At 48.4% G+C, this 20,944-nt stretch overlaps 1 protein-coding gene across 1 annotated transcript in view; it reads right to left on the reverse strand.

Moving 5' to 3' along the window:
• PGM2L1 (phosphoglucomutase 2 like 1) overlaps positions 1-20,944 on the reverse strand; it is a 43,758-nt gene that overhangs the window by 9,625 nt on the left and 13,189 nt on the right. The window contains exons 3-13 of the mRNA XM_056561077.1: positions 15,893-15,999; positions 14,801-14,885; positions 14,522-14,605; positions 11,069-11,262; positions 10,796-10,985; positions 10,181-10,278; positions 5,895-6,066; positions 4,731-4,824; positions 4,514-4,643; positions 477-666; positions 143-276 (exon numbers count right to left, since the gene is read on the reverse strand). Coding sequence (XP_056417052.1) covers positions 143-276; positions 477-666; positions 4,514-4,643; positions 4,731-4,824; positions 5,895-6,066; positions 10,181-10,278; positions 10,796-10,985; positions 11,069-11,262; positions 14,522-14,605; positions 14,801-14,885; positions 15,893-15,999 — 1,478 coding nt within the window. The remainder of the gene's footprint in view (positions 1-142; positions 277-476; positions 667-4,513; positions 4,644-4,730; positions 4,825-5,894; positions 6,067-10,180; positions 10,279-10,795; positions 10,986-11,068; positions 11,263-14,521; positions 14,606-14,800; positions 14,886-15,892; positions 16,000-20,944) is intronic.

Consider the following 20,944-nt stretch of genomic DNA (forward strand, 5'->3'; position numbering starts at 1 on the left):
GCCAACAAGGGCCCACAATGGCCACCAGGAGAGCCAACAAGGGCCCACGATGGCCACCAGGAGAGCCAACAAGGGCCCACAAGGGTCTATGAGACTTTGGAAAAGTAGTTACTTCTCCAATATGAAGAGAAAGAATCCTTACCCTTGCCCGGGGACCCCGCACATCTCAGCATAGTACTTGATCTTCGGTTCAGTCCCACTTGTCCTTAAGGTGGCCACACAGCCATTCTGAAACGTGAAGGTGATCATCTGACTGTTCTTACTGACGGGAAGCAGCTGAAAGAGACGGACAGTGTGAGATGTGGTACATACTGGACCCCCCATAATACCGCTACACCCCACTATATAGGGAGCCAATGGTCAACTCCCCCACATCAGGTAGAGCCAGGTGTATGGACCAAACGTGGCCAGGTTCTGTGCAGACCCTGAACCAGCAGGGGATGCTGGGAGATGTATGGCCCATGTGCTGCTCTTACACATTTCTTATTCAGCTGACTGCTGTCGTATCCCATGGTTACGTCCCGCACATGGAGCACGCCATACGCCCCACACGCCTGCGGGTACTGCTTGGGGCCGCTGTAATTCCGCAGACGCTCAAAAATCCTCTTGATGGTGGACGGATCGTAGCAAAGGAAATAGGACGTCTTGGAAATGTGATAACCGTACCTGGGAACGGGGCGAGAAAAACATGGTGAGTGCAGGGCATGATGGGAAAACATGGCGGATCTGTAGAAATACTGGGGGAGATCTATCAAAGCCTGTGCAGAGGAAAAGTTGCCAAGTTGCCCATAGCAACCAATCAGATCGCTGCTTTCATTTTTAACAAGGCCTCTTGCAGAGGCCTTGTTAAAAATGAAAGAAGCGATCTGATTGGTTGCTATGGGCAACTTGGCAACATTTCCTCTGGACAGGTTTTGATAGATCTCCCCCATCCTGTACATTTCAAACTACTAGAGCAGCATTATGGGAGTTGTAGTTTTGCAACAACTGGACGGTCGCAGGTTGGAGAACGCTGCCCAATGGGAAAACATGGCGGATTTATAAATCCTATAGACTGTTGTCCAGCACTGAATACAAGCATGTCACCCCACACAAAGGACATGAGCGATGACGAGAAATGGCCGAAATCAGAGATAACTCCAATCTCAGCCGTCTAACCCCTTAGATGCCAATGGTAATAGGATCAGCAGCATCAAAATCAGAACGTTCCAAACTGGGTGTCGTAACGTGTTTTGTCGGCAGTCCTCAGGTGTGTTGTAGGACCATCCTATGAAATAGCACAGGGGGTGAAAAGGGGGTGATGAAGCGGCACAAGGGGGGGTGATGAAACGGCACAAGGGGGGGGGCGATGAAACGGCACAAGGGGGGGGGGGTGATGAAACGGCACAAGGAGGGGGGGGTGATGAAACGGCACAAGGGGGGGGTGATGAAACGGCACATGGGGGGGGTGATGAAACGGCACAAGGGGGGGGCGATGAAACGGCACAAGGGGGGGGGGTGATGAAACGGCACAAGGGGGGGGGTGATGAAACGGCACAAGGGGGGGGTGATGAAACGGCACAAGGGGGGGTGATGAAACGGCACAAGGGGGGGGTGATGAAACGGCACAAGGGGGGGTGATGAAACGGCACAAGGGGGGGGTGGTGAAACGGCACAAGGGGGGGGTGATGAAACGGCACAGAGTAATAAAGTGGCACAGGGGGTGATGACATGGCACAGGGGGATAGCGGTCACATTTGTAATACCGATATTGATATCACGTCTGACATTTTTTTTAAACTACTTGTCCAAGGGACTAAAACAGAGCACAACCTACTTGTCCTCCTGACCATCCTCTTGTCCTGGTTCATAAAAAAATTTCAACCACAATAGTCTGTAAATAAGGTCTTTATTAATAGTAACTTAATAGACAGACCAGTATGTCACCCCATTAGGTGGATAGGACCCCTGATAAATAAAGTTCTCCCCATTAAGTAGGTAGTCCCCTCCTTCAGGTAGGTATGTCCCTTTATCAGGTAGGTACATCCCCTCGTCAGGTAGGGCTCCTCTAGTAAGTAAATATTGCCCCAGATAGATATGCCCCCCCCCCCCCCATCCCAGTTGGTAGGAAATGTGGGCTCCCCCAGTAGGTAGACAGGCCCCCAGATAGATATGACCCCATCAGGTAGGGCTCCCCAGTAAGTACACAGATCCCCAGATAGATATGACCCCCATCAGGTAGGTCTCCCAGTAGGTAGACAGGCCCCCCAGATAGATATGACCCCATCAGGTAGGGCTCCCCAGTAAGTACACAGATCCCCAGATAGATATGACCCCCATCAGGTAGGGCTCCCAGTAGGTAGACAGACCCCAAATAGATATGACCCCCATCAGGTAGGGCTCCCAGTAGGTAGACAGGCCCCCCCAGATAGATATGACCCCATCAGATAGGGCTCCCCAGTAAGTACACAGATCCCCAGATAGATATGACCCCCATCAGGTAGGGCTCCGCAGTAAGTACACAGATCCCCAGATAGATATGACCCCCATCAGGTAGGGCTCCCAGTAGGTAGACAGACCCCAGATAGATATGACCCCCATCAGGTAGGGCTCCCAGTAGGTAGACAGGCCCCCCAGTTAGATATGACCCCATCAGGTAGGGCTCCCAGTAGGTAGACAGACCCCAGATAGATATGACCCCATCAGGTAGGGCTCCCCAGTAAGTACACAGATCCCCAGATAGATATGACCCCCATCAGGTAGGGCTACCAGTAGGTAGACAGACCCCAGATAGATATGACCCCCATCAGGTAGGGCTCCCAGTAGGTAGACAGGCCCCCCAGTTAGATATGACCCCATCAGGTAGGGCTCCCCAGTAAGTACACAGATCCCCAGATAGATATGACCCCCATCAGGTAGGGCTCCCAGTAGGTAGACAGGCCCCCCAGATAGATATGACCCCCATCAGGTAGGGCTCCCAGTAGGTAGACAGGCCCCCAGATAGATATGACCCCCATCAGGTAGGGCTCCCAGTAGGTAGACAGACCCCAGATAGATATGACCCCCATCAGGTAGGTCTCCCAGTAGGTAGACAGGCCCCCCAGATAGATATGTTCCCCATCAGGTAGGGCTCCCAGTAGGTAGACAGGCCCCCAGATAGATATGACCCCCATCAGGTAGGGCTCCCAGTAGGTAGACAGACCCCAGATAGATATGACCCCCATCAGGTAGGTCTCCCAGTAGGTAGACAGGCCCCCCAGATAGATATGTCCCCCATCAGGTAGGGCTCCCCAGTAGGTAGACAGGCCCCCCAGATAGATATGACCCCCATCAGGTAGGGCTCCCCAGTAAGTACACAGATCCCCAGATAGATATGACCCCCATCAGGTAGGGCTCCCCAGTAGGTAGACAGGCCCCCCCAGATAGATATGTCCCCCATCAGGTAGGGCTCCCCAGTAGGTAGACAGGCCCCCAGATAGATATGACCCCCATCAGGTAGGGCTTCCAGTAGGTAGACAGACCCCAGATAGATATGACCCCCATCAGGTAGGGCTCCCAGTAGGTACACAGATCCCCAGATAGATATGTCCCCCATCAGGTAGGGCTCCCCAGTAGGTAGACAGGCCCCCAGATAGATATGCCCCCCCATCAGGTAGGGCTTCCAGTAGGTAGACAGACCCCAGATAGATATGACCCCCATCAGGTAGGGCTCCCAGTAGGTAGACAAGCCCCCAGATAGATATGACCCCCATCAGGTAGGGCACCCCAGTAGGTAGACAGGCCCCCCAGATAGATATGACCCCCATCAGGTAGGGCTCCCCAGTAGGTAGACAGGCCCACCAGATAAATATGACCCCCGGCAGGTAGGGCTCCCATTTAAACAATGATACCCCTTAAGTAGATAGGAAAGCCCCTGGTGGTAGGCAGGTCCTCCCTTACGTAGTAAGTAGCCAAGTTTGAGTTACTCACATCTCCCTGTTCCCTGCTCCCTGCAGGGACTTCCTGGCGGAGGTGGGTGCAGTGAGTGACGTCATCGAACGCACCGCGCAGTACGTCGGCATCCCGGCGTCCTGCACGGCACATGTGATTACGTCACTCATCACGCGCACCTCTGCCGGGAAGGCTCGCTATAGGCTGCAGCGTACAGCTGTGCTCTATAGCAGTTTAGACTGGTTGCCCTGTCATATGTGAATTATTCCGGCATTTAGCGCTGCTTGCCCGAAGCAGGGCTAAAAAATCACCCGAACTGCATGTCCCGGACACCTGGCGATACAATTTCTACATCCCTGACATGTATAAGTGAAAAAAATTAATAAAAAAATAAAATAAAAAAAGTAATGTTCCTTCTTTGTAATTCTGAGTTCTGGCCACCAGATGTCGCTGTTGTCCATAAAGATTTCACAATTCATACAGAACATAATACACAAGGTGTCAGTCTGTACTAGGTTTTATGTACTATGGGGGAGCGGGATTTATTTATTTATTTATTTATTTATTTTTTGTGCATTCGACATCTTAAGTCACGTGTACTTACGTTTCATAGATGCGGATCAGCTGGCGCTCCAGGTTCGTGTTGATGCTGCCCAGATAAGTGGCCATTTCTGCCACCACCGCGGCGGCGCTCACCCCGTCCTTGTCCAGCACGGCCGTCCCGCACATGAAGCCTTGATGGAGAATATACAGTATTATATTATCATGTCATATAAGGGCTGCTCTTACACCTCACCCCTCGACACAAACCTAATACTGACCTATAGATTCCTCAAAGGCGAACAGGACGGACTTGTTCTGATCCAGAAGGGATTTCACTCTGTTCCCGATCCACTTGAATCCCGGGAGAGTCTCCTGTAAGAGATCAGATCTGTATCCGCATCCAAAAAGGCCATATCCCCAGTTTGCACAGTCAATTTTGCACCATTTTCAAGATCTCCGCTTGCTGTCACTGAATGGAGGGCGTCCTTGTTTACACAGTAGATCGGCGTTTCCTAACCAGCGTGCCTCCAGCTGTTGCAAAACTACAACTCCCAGCATGCCCGGACAGCCAACGGCTGTCCGGGCATGCTGGGAGTTGTAGTTTTGCAACAGCTGGAGTCAGCCTGGTTGGGAAACACTATTCTAGACTTATTAAGTATTAAATGGGTTTTCCATTAAAAAAAATATTTTTTTTCATATCAACTGGCTCATGAAAGTTAAACAGATTTGTAAATTACCTTTATAAAAAAAAATCTTAATCCTTCCAGAAGTTATCAGCTGCTGAAGTTGAGTTGTTATTTCCCGTCTGAGCACAGTGCTCTCTGCTGACACCTGTCTGTCTGTCTCAGGAACTATCCAGAGTAGCAGCAAATTCCCATAGCAAACCTCTCCTGCTCTGAACAGTTCCTGAGACAGACAGAGGTGGCAGCAGAGAGCACTGTGGTCAGACAGAAAAGAACAACTCCACTTCAGCAGCTGATAAGTACTGGAAGGATTAAGATTTTTTTTTTTTTTAATAATTATATCATTATATCTATATATCTATATCTATATCTATATCTATATCTATCTATCTATCTCTATCTCTATCTCTATCTCTATCTCTATATCTATCTATATATCTATATCTATATCTATATATATATATATCTATATATATATATATCTATATATATATATATATATATATATATATATATATATATATCTATATATATCTATATATATATCTATATATATATATATATATATATATATATATATATATATATATATATCTCTATCTATATAGAAGTAATTTACAAATCTGTTTAACTTTCTGGAGCCAGTTGAAAAAATTATTTTTCATGGAATACCCCTTTAAGATGTCTGAAGCGGTTTCCATTCACTCACAGCAAGCAGAGGCAATGACAATTAAAAGGGATTGACGCCCGCCCACGCACCTCATACTGGAAGCCCTCCTTAGTGGCGATGGCGCGGAGGATGGAGGAGGAGACGGCGGTGGCCAGCATGTAGATGTCCTGCACTTTGCAGGTGGATTTGTCGCAGGAGAAGAACATCCACCACCCGAGGAGCGCGGCCAGCTCGTTCCCAGTGAACACCTTCCAGCGGCCTCTAGGGACACAAGGAATCACAATGGTTAATTCTTCTTACACTCGGGGGGGGTGCACTGAAGCCCCTTCTTGCCCCCATGGCAGTGATTTTTTGCCAAGTTTGTAACTTCTCATCTTCAAAGAGCCAAACCAGGGCTGGTTTTTTGCGGGACCAATTGTGCAAAGGGAAACTATAATAATCTTCTGCGTAACGGGAAAAAAAAAAAAAACTATTTGTGTACGGGGAAAAAAATGGATTAAACCGTAAATGAGGCAAAACGTACACAACCGGATGCTACGTTTGGCATACGATTTTCAGTGACGTCTATACATACGGTTTTTGACACTAAAACCGTATACGGGAACCGTATTGCAAAAATGTGGTGTGAATGCCGCCTTACCAGGAGAGACGGATAATGTTATATTTTAATAGTTCACACAATTGCGCACGTGAAAAATATATGTTTTTTTTTGTTTGTTTTAAGCTTATACTCCTATATGACAAATGGGAAAAAAGGGCGATTACATTTTTTTATATTGGGATATGGATAGAGTTTTTTTTTTTTTTTTTTTTTTTTTTTTTTTAAACCCGTTTATAAATCTCTCAAATTTAGATTTGTGGCTCATGTTTTCTTCCTCCTCATAGGAAGACCCATAACTTTTTCTTTTTTTTATTCCCACTGACATATTTGTATTAGGGCTTATTTTAAGTTGTTCTTTTAAATAGTGCACTTTATTTTATCGTAAAAAATAAAATTAAAATAAAAAATTATATGTAGGGCAAAATTGAAAAAAAATAAAATATATATATATACATTATTTTTATTTTTTTTCCCACTTGGCACGCCACGTCCCCTTGTGATGTCACACCACGCCCCCTCCCATAGACATGAATGGAGGGGGTGTGAGGTCATGTTTCCAGTCCCGGAAAGCCAGGGATAGGGGGATAAGATGTCTATGGGTGGAATAACCAGGGATGTGGAAATTGTATCGGGACATGCAGTTCTGGGTGCGGGGCAGGTGAATGCTTCGGGCTGAAGAATTCACATATAACGGGGAATCGGTTTTGCCCTGTAACTAAACTCCTATAGACTGCAGCCTATAGCGAGCTGTGCAGGAGGACAGCGTCCTGGCGTAGGCGCGTGCGATGACGTCACTCATCACGCGCACCTCTGTCCGGACCGAGGATGCGCTCCAGTAACAACAATGACCGCCGAGCCATTGAGCCTGCCGGAGCGCACATGGGGCCGGAGTACAGGTAGCAGGGGATCGGAGGGGAGGTTTGGTAACTAATGTGGTAGAGGAGAAAGAGGGGGTTGGGCTGAAACATCATGACACGGGGGGGCATCAGAGGGGAGGGGGGTAATCTAATGATGCAGGGGGCATCAGAGGGGAGGGGGTAATTAATGACACAGGTGGGGATTATAAAGGCGCAGGGGCATCAGAGAGGGGGATTATAATGGCGCAGGGGGCATCAGAGGGGGGAATATAATGGCACAGGGTGCATCGGGGGGGGGGGGGTATAATGACACAGGGTGCCCTACTTGATCCCTACCTGATAAAGGGACATACCTACCTTATCCCCATATGTGATAGATCGCGGGGGTCTGACCACTTGGACAAACACACCCCCCCCCCCCAACTCTTGTATGAGGCCCCAGCAAACAGCATGAAGGGAATGTTCCGTCCCTGCATGATACGGCTGCTGAAATGCCCCCTCCATGTGTCTATGGGATACATTTGGGGGCGGGGGGGGGGGGTGGGTGCTGGTCGCAGCGTCATGCAGAGAGGCCCCCATTTCTGCCAAAGCCCCTTACAAAAGATTGGGGGGAGGGGTTTCCCAGCGGTCAGGATGAGTTATTTTGCACTGCAGTATTCCATTAATGGTGCGGACTTACTTATCAGGACCCTATACACCTAATGGGGGGGACATACTGGTCTGCCGATCACGTTTTTATTGATTTATTGATTATTTACGTACTATTTGGGTTACAATTATTTTGTACCAGGACAAGTGGATTGTTATGAGGGACAAGTAGATTCTTCTCCGTTTTAGTCCCTTGGACAAGCATTTTTTTTATTTCCACACCCCTGAACACCCCTTTAATAGTTTGGACAATTACACAAGTGGTGATACCAAATACTTCTTTGTTAAATTGAAAAAGGTTTTAACCCCTTAAGGATGTACGGCGCTGCATCGCATCACTTAGCACACAGCGCCTTACATTACGGCGCAGCTGTGACAGGAGCGCAGGAGCTGCACTCGCTTCATATCCGGCGGGTCCCAGGGGCTGTCAGCAGCCGCAGGCCCGGCGGCAATGGCCAACATGAGTGATCGCGCTGATGTCTGCCATTAACCCCTCAGGTGCCGTGATCAATACAGATCACGGCATCTGCAGCACTTATAATGGCTGATGTGATCCCCACTTAAGATGGCGGACAGAGGTCTCCTCACCTGCCTCCGTCCGTCTCCAGGGGTCTTCTGCACTGATCTGTCGGAGCAGAAGACCACAGCAGAAGATCGCCGATAATACTGATCAGTGCTATGCCCTATCACAGCACTGAACAGTATTAGAAATCTAATGATTGCCATAAATAGTCCCCTATGGGAACTAAAAAAAAAAATTTAAAAAAATTAAAAAGGGTAAAAAAAAAAGAAAAAAAAGGAAAAAGCCCCTTCCCCAATATAGTTTTAAATCACCCTTTTTCCCCATATTAAAAGGGGTAGTCCAGTGCTGAAAAACGTATCCCCTATCCTAAGGGGATAAGTTTCAGATCGCGGGGGGTCTGACCACTGGGCCCCCCCGCGATCTCCTGTACGGGGCCCCGACTCGCTGGCCAGATAGCGGGTGTCGACCTCCGCATGAAGCGGCACCTGACACGCCCCCTCAATACATCGCTATGGCAGAGACGGAGATTGCCGAAGGCCGCGCTCCGGCTCTGCCATAGAGTTGTATTGAGGGGGCGTGTCAGGTGCCGCTTCGTGCGGTGGTCAACACACCCCCTTCCCACGGGCTGTCGGGGCCCCCGTACAGGAGATCGCGGGGGGGGGGCCAGTGGTCGGACCACCCGCGATCTGAAACGTATCCCCTATTCTTAGGATAGGGGATACGTTTTTCAGCACTGAATATCTCCTTCAATACAAAAAAGCGTAAAAAAAAGATAAACATATTTGGTATCGTTGCGCCTGAAATGTCCGAACTATAAAAATATAATGTTAATGATCCCCTACGGCGAACAGCGTAAGCATTAAAAAAAAAAGTTTAAAAAAAATGAAAACAATTTAAAAAAATTAAAAAATGTCTGCTTTTTTGTCACATTAAACTGCAAATTTTTTTTCATAAAAAGCGATCAAAAACTCACATATACACAAATGTGGTACCAAAACAATCTACAGATCATGGCGCAAAAAAATTACACATCCCTGAATAGGGAAAAATAAGAAAATTGGAGATGGTCAAAATAGGGCAATTTTAAACGTACTGATTTTGTAAAGAAAATAAAAATAAAAAAAAGGTTGAGTTTTTTTAAAGCAGCACAATAGAAATTTATGTAACCATGGGTATCATTTTAATCGTACTGACCCAGAGAATAAAGAAAACATGTCATTTTTACCGTAAAGTGTACAGCGCGAAAATGAAACTCCCCAAAATTTTCTACATTATGATTTTCGTTTACATTTCCTTACAAAAAATAAAAAAAAATTGGGGGGATTTATCATACATTTTAGGGTAAAGTGAGTGATGTCATTACAAAGTGCATCTGGTCACGCAAAAAACAAGCCCTCATATGGGTCTGGGAATGGAAATATAAAAGAAATATGAATTTTAGAAGGCGAGGAGGAAAAAACGAAAAACGCAAAAATAAAATTGGCTGTGACCTTAAGGTGAAAATGGGCTGTGTCCTTAAGGGGTTAACAAGGGACCTATGGGGGGACGTCAAGGGTCAGGAAGGAGTTAATTATCCTCTATTATAAATGTTAGTGTTTCACAACCAGGGTGCCTCCAGCTGTTGCAAAACTACAACTCCCAGCATGCCTGGACAGCCTTTGGCTGTCCAGGCATGCTGGGAGTTGTAGTTTTGCAACAGCTGGAGGCACCCTGGTTGGGAAACACTGATACATGTGAACAACTTACGAGTCTTGTAGTTCGGCCACAGCCAAGCGGTCGGCATCAGGGTCTGTGGCCAGCACCACCCGGGCGCCCTCCTTCTCTGCCAACCTGAGGGACAGCTCCTAGGAAAAGCAGAGGGCATAGGATTAAACCATTATCTGGTCCTGGGAAAGCCTTCCACCCAGCTTTTCATGAAATATCAAAATATCTTTAGTTATGCTGCAAAACAGGGCCAGGATTTGCTTTGCATATTTGCCATTCAAGGAGTTAGGAAAGCTGGATGACATCCATTGCATTTCACGCAAGGAGTTGTCACCCGGATTTTCCAGACTCCTGAATGGCAAATCTGTGTTGTACCGTAAGACATGCAAGAGATTTTTCACGGATCTGAATGGCTGATGGAAAAGCTGGGTTAGGAAGCCATAACAGCAGACATAGGAAAAAGGAATTAACCAGGAATAGAAAAACACAGCTGCTTTCTTCCAGAAACAGCGCCATTCTTATTCTCAGGTCGCGTGTGGTATTGCAGCTCAGTTCCATTGAAGTGAATGAAGCCAAGTTGTAATACCGTGCATAACCTGAGGTGGTGCTGTTTTAGAAGAAAGCGGCTATGGAAGCGGGGAGGGAGGGTGCACCTACCAGCACGCACTCGCCTTCCTCAGGGTTGGGACATTTCACTGTTGAAAAATTGGGGTCGGGGTCCTTCTGTTCGGGGACGGGGATCGGGGGGTTAAAGCCGAAGACTTTGAAGGCCGACTGGACGTAATCGTGACCGACTCCGTGGAAGGACGTGTGGACGAACCGCGCCGGCGTCTTCTGGTTCAGCTCCCTGCGGATCACACACACACGTCAGCACTGGAGGCTCCGCCTCTTACTCCATAAATAGGTCACATGATGTGGCAGTGTATATACCTGTGGAAGCAGAGGGGGCGGAGCTCCTCCATGTAGTTCTCCACCACGGCCTGCAGGGGGTCCCTCAGGAGCGGGCTGCTGTCCACCAGGTTCACGCTCCAGGAGTCGGCCCAGGGCTCCGGATTCTGCTCCACGCATTTCAGGATCTCCTTGTCATGGGGCGAGGTGATCTGAGCGCTGTTCTCCCAGTACACCTATATCAGAAGAACACACTACCATATGCCTTCTGCTCCAGTCACACCCAAAGCTGCATCATCACCCACCTGGAGGCCTCTACGTCCTGTGCTGGGTAAGAGCTGTATAATTACAAAACACTCCCTGGGGGATAACCCTGACCCCCAATAATTAAAACTTAACCTTTATTGTTATAAGAAAAAAAATTCTACATTTTTGCTCAGTGGCCACTAGGTGGCAGTGGTGTACTAAAATTACAACAGTGACCCTGATTTACTAAGAGTGTTGTGTAGGTTTCTTTGTGGGTTTTAATTCCCTACAATTTATTTCCCTGGGTATTTATTAAGGTTTCCCTACATTTTCCACCTGCTCTGATCTGTCGGGTTTTCCTCAGCTCGAATCCACCACATTTTATGTGGAAACCTTAGCAAGGCTGGGTTCACACTACGTTTTTCAACTACGGTTCCCGCATATGTTTTCTATCAAAAACCGTATGGAAAAAAAAACCGGATGGAACAGTATGGGAAAAAGTAAACCGTATGCGTTTTTAAACAGTATGCTGTTTTTAAAAGTGCATACAGTTCCTTCAGTTTTTATAGAAAAAAAAACCCATACGTTTTTGAAAATTTTGTCAATTTTTAATGGGAGGGGTCTTGGGTGGGGACTTTAGGATTCAAATGCGCATGTGCAAAGTAAAAACGTATACGTTTTTCCCGTATGGAAACGTATACATGTGCGTTTCCCATTGACGTCCATGTTAAAAAAAAAACGTATGCGGTTGCAGTACGGTTTTTAAACCAAAGTCAAAACCGTGGTTGACCATGATTTTGTCTCTGGTTTAAAAACCGTACTGCAACCGCATACGTTTTTTTTTTTTTTAGCATGGACGTCAATGGGAAACGCACATGTATACGGTTCCATACGGGAAAAACATATACGTTTTTACTTTGCACATGCGCATTTGAATTCTAAAGTCCCCACCCAAGACCCCTCCCATTAAAAATGGACAAAATTTTCAAAAACGTATGGGTTTTTAAAAAATAAAAACGGACGGAACTGTATGCACTTTTAAAAACAGTATACTGTTTAAAAACGCATACACTTTACTTTTTCCCATACTGTTCCATCCGTTTTTTTTTTTCCATACGGTTTTTGATAGAAAACGTATGCGGGAACCGTAGTTGAAAAACGTAGTGTGAACCCAGCCTAAATATGATGTTTTTTGGTGAAAATGTCGGGAATAAGCCCCTTTTCTGAGGCCACACCCCCTTTTTCGGGTTTTCTAAGCAAAATTGAGAGTTAGTCAGGGTTTTTTCAATTCTGGCGCAAACAGAATTTCTGGTGCAATGCGACAGAATCTGGCGCACAACCCGACAAAACATGTCGGGTTTGCAATAGTAAATGAGGGTCAGTGTGTTCATTCACGTTCCTAATGAATGAACTTTTTGGCCCTCATTTACTATAGCAAATCCCGACATGTTTTGTCGGGTTGTGCGCCAGATTCTGTCGCAGTGCGCCAGAAAATCTGTCTGCGCCAGATTTTGAGCCCAAATTTGCACCAGAATTGAAAAAACCCCAACTCTCTATTTTGCTAAGAAAACACGAAAAAGGGTCATCGGCGATGGGGAAAGGGGCGTGGCCTCCGAAAAGGGGCGTGTTCCCGACATTTTCACAAAAAAACAACATATTTACTAAGGTTTCCACAGAAAATGTGGTGGATTTGATCTGAGGAAAAACCCGACAGATCAGATCATGTGTAAAAAAAGCAAAGTGTAGGGAAAAGTGCAAAATGTAGGGAAACCTTAGTAAATACCGAGGAAAATAAATTGTAGGAAATTAAAACCCACAAAAAACCTACACAACAGTCTTAGTAAATAAGGGCCCTTGTGTCCGTGAACACAGACTACTATGAAATGGAACGCTGGACATGCGTTTATACCGTCCACAGACTAGTATTTCCAGCAGTCCATGTGTTTTGGGAACAAATGTCACAGTGTTGAGCTAAAATATCTTATCCGCTCTCCTAACGTTTCGCTATTAGATGGCTTTTTCAAAACGCGCGAGGCGCAGAGAAGGAGAGCGCCTGGTTGGGAAACACTGACATGTATAATAGGGGATAATTAACTCCTTCCTGACCCTTGACGTCCCCCATAGGTCATGGGTCTAGTGAGGAAAACATCTTATCCACTCTCCTAACGTTTTGCCATTAGATGGCTTTTTCAAAAGGCGCAAGGCGCCTTTGAAAAAGCCATCTAATGGCGAAACGTTAGGAGAGAGATAAGATATTTTAGCTCAACACTGTGACATTTGTTCCTAAAAAACACATGGACTGCTGGCAATACTATAGTGTTGAGCTAAAATATCTTCTCTCTCTCCTAACGTTTCTCCATTAGATGGCTTTTTCAAAGGCGCCTCGCGCCTTTTGAAAAAGCCATCTAATGGCGAAACGTTAGGAGAGAGATAAGATATTTTAGCTCAACACTGACATTTGTTCCCAAAAAACACATGGACTGCTGGCAATACTATAGTGTTGAGCTAAAATATCTTCTCTCTCTCTCCTAACGTTTCTCCATTAGATGGCTTTTTCAAAGGCGCTTCGCGCCTTTGAAAAAGCCATCTAATGGCGAAACGTTAGGAGAGCGGATAAGATATTTTCCTCACTAGACCCATGACCTATGGGGACGTCAAGGGTCAGGAAGGAGTTAATCATCCCCTATTATAAATGTCAGTGTTTCCCAACCAGGGTGCCTCCAAATATTGCAAAACTACAATTCCCAGCATGCCTGGACAGCCTTTGGCTGTCCAGGCATGCTGGGAGTTTTAGTTTTGCAATGCCTAGAGGCACCCTGGTTGGGAAACACTGATACATGTGAACAGATTAAGAGTCTTGTAGTTCGGCCAGTTAAGCGGTTGGCATCAGGGTCTGTGGCCAGCACCACCCGGGCGCCCTCCTTCTCTGCGCCTCGCACCTTTGAAAAAGCTATCTAATAGCGAAACATTAGGAGAGCGGATAAGATATTTTCTATCCATCCATCTATATATACACACACACACACACACACACACACACACACATTTCTTAACCTCTAGTTACACCCAGAGCTGCATTCAGAATACCAAGGGATCTAAACACAAGTGCATTGGTCCCGTACAGAGTTATGAATGCTGCTCTGGAGCACAGTGACTGCTCTAGAAATATATCCCATCTCAATCTCCAGTCACATCCAGAGCTGCAATCACAATGTAACGTGCACATCTAGCAGCAGACGCTGTCCTTACCTTGTAGCCGTTGTCTTCCTTACGGTTGTGAGACGCCGTGACCATGACCCCGGCCACAGCCCGCAGCTTCTGGACGGCGTACGGCTGTGGAGAGAAAACACCGGAGTCCGGTTAGTTCCATGGACAGATGGAGATAAGCGGCAAGAAAAGTTAAGGCGCCTTTTATCACTGGAGACAATCCTGGTTTTCCCCATATATTAACCCCATATTAATCCAATGTAGGACTATCGAAGAAGTATGCAGGTACATAAGTGTCCCTCCCCATCCAATGGTACTTACCACAAATGGCGTGGGGACATATTTGGAGAAGAGATAAACCTGCACCCCGCGGCTCAGGAACACCGCCGCCGTCAGCTTAGCCAGCCTGGAAAACGAGAAATCAGCAGTGTTAGGGTTCACACTACGTTTTTGCCGTACTGTTTTCAATCCGTTTTTCTAAAGAAAACCGTATGGCAAAAAAACTGATGGAACAGTATGGAAAAAAGTAAACCGTATGCGTTTTTAAACAGTATACTGTTTTTAAAAGTGCATACAGTTCCGCCAGTTTTTATAGAAAAGAAAACCATACGCTTTTCAAAATTTTGTCCATTTTTAATGGGAGGGGTGTTGGGTGGGGACTTTAGGATTCAAATGCGCATGTGCAAAGTAAAAATGTATATGTTTTTCCCGTATGGAACCGTATACATGTGCGTTTCCCATTGACGTCCATATAAAAAAAAAAAAACCGTATGCGGTTGCAGTACGGTTTTTAAACCGGAGGCAAAACCGTGGTTGACCACAATTTTGTCTCCGGTTTAAAAACCGTACTGCAACCGCATAAGTTTTTTTTTTTTTTTTAACATGGACGTCAATGGGAAACGCACATGTATACGGTTCCATACGGGAAAAACGTATACGTTTTTACTTTGCACATGCGCATTTGAATCCTAAAGTCCCCACCCAAGACCCCTCCCATTAAAAATGGACAAAATTTTCTAAAACGTATGTTTTTTTTTATTTTTATAAAAACTGACGGAACTGTATGCACTTTTAAAAACAGTATACTGTTTAAAAACGCATACAGTTGAATTTTTTCCATACTGTTCCATCCGGGGTTTTTTTGCCATACGGTTTTCTTTAGAAAAACGGATTGAAAACAGTACGGCAAAAACGTAGTGTGAACCCAGCCTAAAGCACGGTGGAGGTAGGCAAGCTTGAAACTCTAATGCAGTGTTTCCCAACCAGGGTGCCTCCAGCTGTTGCAAAACTACAACTCCCAGCATGCCCAGACAGCCTTCGGCTGTCTGGGCATGCTGGGAGTTGTAGTTTTGCAACAGCTGGAGGCACCCTGGTTGGGAAACACTGCTCTGATGAGACTACACAAGACCTCACCTCTGGCTGCTGCAGTTGCTGGCGGCTTGTGCCCGCGTGTCGTATCCCACCACGACCCCTCTGCTCTTCATGTCAGGAAAACTTCTCGCCAGATATTGGAACATTCCCTGCATATAAAGCACAGAGCAGTCACCACCGAGAGCGGCCATCTTTATCAGAGACACCACAGGGCGGCTCTTACCAAGGGGAGTCCCAATGAGGTCATCACTAAGGACGCCTATGTGAGAATTTAAAGGGGTACTCCCGTGGAAAATATTTGTTTTTAAATCAACTGGTGCCCGAAAGTTGAACAGATTTGTAAATTACTTCAATTAAAAAAAATGTATCCTTCCAGTACTTTTTAGGGGCTGTATACTACAGAGGAAATGGTTTTCTTTTTGAATTTCTATTATGTCACGACCACAGTGCTCTTTGCTGACCTCTGCTGTCCATTTTAGGAATTGTCCAAAGCAGGAGAAAATCCCCAGAGCAAACATATATGCTGCTCTGGACAATTCCTGAAAATGGACAGCAGAGAGCACTGTGCTCGTGACATAAGAAATCCAAAAAGAAAACCATTTCCTCTGTAGTGTACAGCCCCTAAAATGTACTGGAAGGATTTTTTAAAAGAAGTAATTTATAAATCTGCATAACTTTCTGACACCAGTTGATTTAAAAAGAAAAAAAAAAGAAAAAGTTTTCCACGGGAGTACCCCTTTAAGGGGAGGGCTGGAAGGGAGCCCGTAGGGGGACATGGGAATCCACAGGAGAGGGGAGGGGGTGGACTCTGCAGAAGAATCCACAGGAGGAGAGGGGAGGGGGTGGACTCTGCAGAAGAATCCACAGGAGGAGAGGGGAGGGGGTGGACTCTGCAGAAGAATCCACAGGAGGAGAGGGGAGGGGGTGGACTCTACAGAGGAATCCACAGGAAAGGGGAGGGGGTGGACTCTGCAGAGGAATCCACAGGAGAGGGGAGGGGGTGGACTCTGCAGAGGAATCCACAGGAGAGGGGAGGGGGTGGACTCTGCAGAGGAATCCACAGGAGAGGAGAGGGGGTGGACTCTGCAGAAGAATCCACAGGAGAGTGGAGGGGGTGGACTCTGCAGAAGAATCCACAGGAGAGGGGAGGGGGTGGACTCTGCAGAAGAATCCACAGGAGAGGGGAGGGGGTGGACTCTGCAGAGGAATCCACAGGAGAGGGGAGGGGGTGGACTCTGCAGAGGAATCCACAGGAGAGGGGAGGGGGTGGACTCTGCAGAAGAATCCACAGGAGGAGAGGGGAGGGGGTGGACTCTGCAGAGGAATCCACAGGAGAGGGGAGGGGGTGGACTCTGCAGAGGAATCCACAGGAGAGGAGAGGGGGTGGACTCTGCAGAAGAATCCACAGGAGAGGGGAGGGGGTGGACTCTGCAGAAGAATCCACAGGAGAGGGGAGGGGGTGGACTCTGCAGAGGAATCCACAGGAGAGGGGAGGGGGTGGACTCTGCAGAGGAATCCACAGGAGAGGGGAGGGGGTGGACTCTGCAGAGGAATCCACAGGAGAGGGGAGGGGGTGGACTCTGCAGAGGAATCCACAGGAGAGGGGAGGGGGTGGACTCTGCAGAGGAATCCACAGGAGAGGGGAGGGGGTGGACTCTGCAGAAGAATCCACAGGAGAGGGGAGGGGGTGGACTCTGCAGAAGAATCCACAGGAGAGGGGAGGGGGTGGACTCTGCAGAAGAATCCACAGGAGAGGGGAGGGGGTGGACTCTGCAGAAGAATCCACAGGAGAGGGGAGGGGGTGGACTCTGCAGACTTCTGTGGATTACACGTGATCCCTTTGAGGCACGGACCCCTCCATAATCTGTCATTACACACAGTCCTCCTGCGGTTACAGGACCACCCCAAGTCCCTTTCCAGGTATCACACATCACGGCCATCTATAAGGTCAAGTCCTAAATACTGTATAAGTGAATGTCTCATCTGTGCAGCTCCGGTACGCTCCGGCGCGCACACACACACACGCGCGCGCCGCTCCGACGCACACACGCCGCTCCGGCACACACACGCCGCTCCGACACACACACACACACACACACACACACACGCCGCTCCGGCGCACACACACACACGCCGCTCCGGCGCACGCACACACACACACACTGCTCCGGCACACACACACACCGCTCCGGCACACACACACACCCCGCTCCGGCACACACACACACACCGCTCCGGCACACACACGCCGCTCCGGCACACACACACACCGCTCCGACACACACACACACACACACACACACACACACACACACACACACACACACACCGCTCCGGCACACACACACGCCGCTCCGGCGCACACACACACACACTGCTCCGGCACACACACGCCGCTCCGGCACACACACACACACCGCTCCGGCACACACACACACACCGCTCCGGCACACACACACGCCGCTCCGGCACACACACACGCCGCTCCGGCACACACACACGCCGCTCCGGCGCACACACACACACCGCTCCGGCACACACACACACGCCGCTCCGGCACACACACGCCGCTCCGGCACACACACACGCCGCTCCGGCACACACACACGCCGCTCCGGCGCACACACACACACCGCTCCGGCACACACACACACGCCGCTCCGGCACACACACACACACACGCCGCTCCGGCACACACACACACACACGCCTCTCCGGCACACACACACGCCGCTCCGGCACACACACACACACACCGCTCCGGCACACACACACACCGCTCCGGCACACACACACACCGCTCCGGCACACACACACACGCCGCTCCGGCGCGCACACGCACACACACGCCGCTCCGGCACACACACACGCGCACACACACACACACCGCTCCGGCACACACACACGCCGCTCCAGCGCACACACACACGCCGCTCCGGCACACACACACGCGCACACACACACGCCGCTCCGGCACACACACACACCGCTCCGGCACACACACACACCGCTCCGGCACACACACACACGCGCACACACACACACCGCTCCGGCACACACACACACCGCTCCGGCGCACACACACGCCGCTCCGGCACACACACACGCGCACACACACCGCTCCGGCACACACACACGCCGCTCCGGCGCGCGCACACACACACACACCGCTCCGGCGCACACACACACGCCGCTCCGGCTCAGCTTCATTTCACACATCATGAACTCCACATTGCACAACACAGGCAGCACGTGCGCAGCAGGAGGCGCCGGCGTGGACAGTCACATGACCTCACACAATGGGACGGAATGTAAACAGCAGCAACTAGAGCGGGGAGTCCCGGTCCTGCTGACTACACTACAACTCCCAGCATGCCTAACAGAGGGGCTGAGCCGCACCATGTGATCCTTACTGAAAGGGTCTCCAACTTTCCTCCTAGTAATTCCAAGGAATCGTAACGATTCCTCCTTGTGGTCTGTGAAGGAGAAGAATCTCGTTTACACCTTGGAATGGAAATATGTACAGACCTAATACTTCTCAGAGCTGAGGGTTTGTTACAATTGTCTTCAGTCCAGACAATACTGGAACACAAATCTTATGCCTGTAATGATAGTCTGTCAGGGTGCATGCGCATTTTGTTATACAGCTTTAAGTTAAAAACCGTATAGAAAACCGTATAGAAAACCGTATGCATTGACTTAACATTGTAAACCGTATGTCACGCGCATCATCCGGTTTAGTCCGTTTTGCATTTTATACGGTTTTGTCCATTTTTTTTTTTTACCCGTACCCAAAACCGTAGACTACCATGTTTTTTGGTAGCACTACCGTATATACTCGAGTATAAGCCGAGTTTTTCAGCATGATTTTTCGTGCTGAAAACGCCCCCCTCGGCTTATACTCGAGTGAACTCTCCGCCTGTCAATCCCTTCTCAGTGGTCTTCAACCTGCGGACCTCCAGATGTTGCAAAACTACAACTCCCAGCATGCCCGGACAGCCATCGGCTGTCCGGGCATGCTGGGTGTTGTAGTTTTGAAAGTTAGGGTGAGCTGGTCCGGGCCATCTATGCTGCAGCGACCGTCCGGTGGGGATGGTTAGTCGTTGCAGGCTGTCCATTTTCACCGGGGGGGGGGGGGGGGGGGGGTGCCCTCTTCTCCGCGCTTCTGTGCCCGGCCCTGGAGTAGTGATGTTGCCTTGACGACGACACACAGGGACGTTCATGCGCAACGTCCCTGTGCGTCGTCGTGAAGGCAACTTCACTAGTTCGAGCCCGAAGCGCAGCCACAGTGGTCTTCACCCAGCTCACCCTAACTTCCCACTGAGGGGAGGTGAGTACAAAACAAAAGGGGGGGGGGGGCTGGATGATGACGAAGGCCGCAATGGTCTTCAACCTGTGGTTTCAAAACTACAACACCCAGCATGCCCCGACAGCTGATGGCTGTCCGGGCATGCTGGGAGTTGTAGTTTTGCAACATCTGGAGGTCCGCAGGTTAAAGACCACTGATGAAGGGATTGACAGGCAGTGATGATGAATGGGGGGGATGACGACGGGGGTCTGGATGATGTATTTCCCACCCTAGGCTTATAGTCGAGTCAATAACATTTCCTGGGTTTTTGGGGTGAAATTAGGGGCCTCGGCTTATATTCGGGTCGGCTTATACTCGAGTATATACGGCATATGTGTTTACGGTACCATATGATTTTCATCATACAGTTTTTGACTTTGCACAGTTTTTTTTCTTGGAATTTCAATCAAACAAGTGAAACTTTATTCAAAATGGAGTGAAAAGTTAAAAATGTATACTTTTTTTTTCTTAAAAACGGATGCAACCGGACATCATTTTTCTAACCGTATACGGGTTGAAATGTGTACACACGTTTTGATACAGTTCATCAAAAACCTGATACGGGAACTGGATTGTAAAACTAGCTATGTACAATGTATCAGTCTGGAGTCCAGAATGTTTAGCTCACAGAGCATTGTCTAGACTGGATACAATTGTATCACTTCTCAGCTGAGAGCAGGACGAGCTATGTACAATGTATCAGTCTGGAGTGCAGGATGTTTAGCTCACAGAGCATTGTCTAGACT

Source organism: Hyla sarda, chromosome 2 (assembly GCF_029499605.1).
Source record: "Hyla sarda isolate aHylSar1 chromosome 2, aHylSar1.hap1, whole genome shotgun sequence".
Lineage (NCBI taxonomy): Eukaryota > Metazoa > Chordata > Amphibia > Anura > Hylidae > Hyla > Hyla sarda.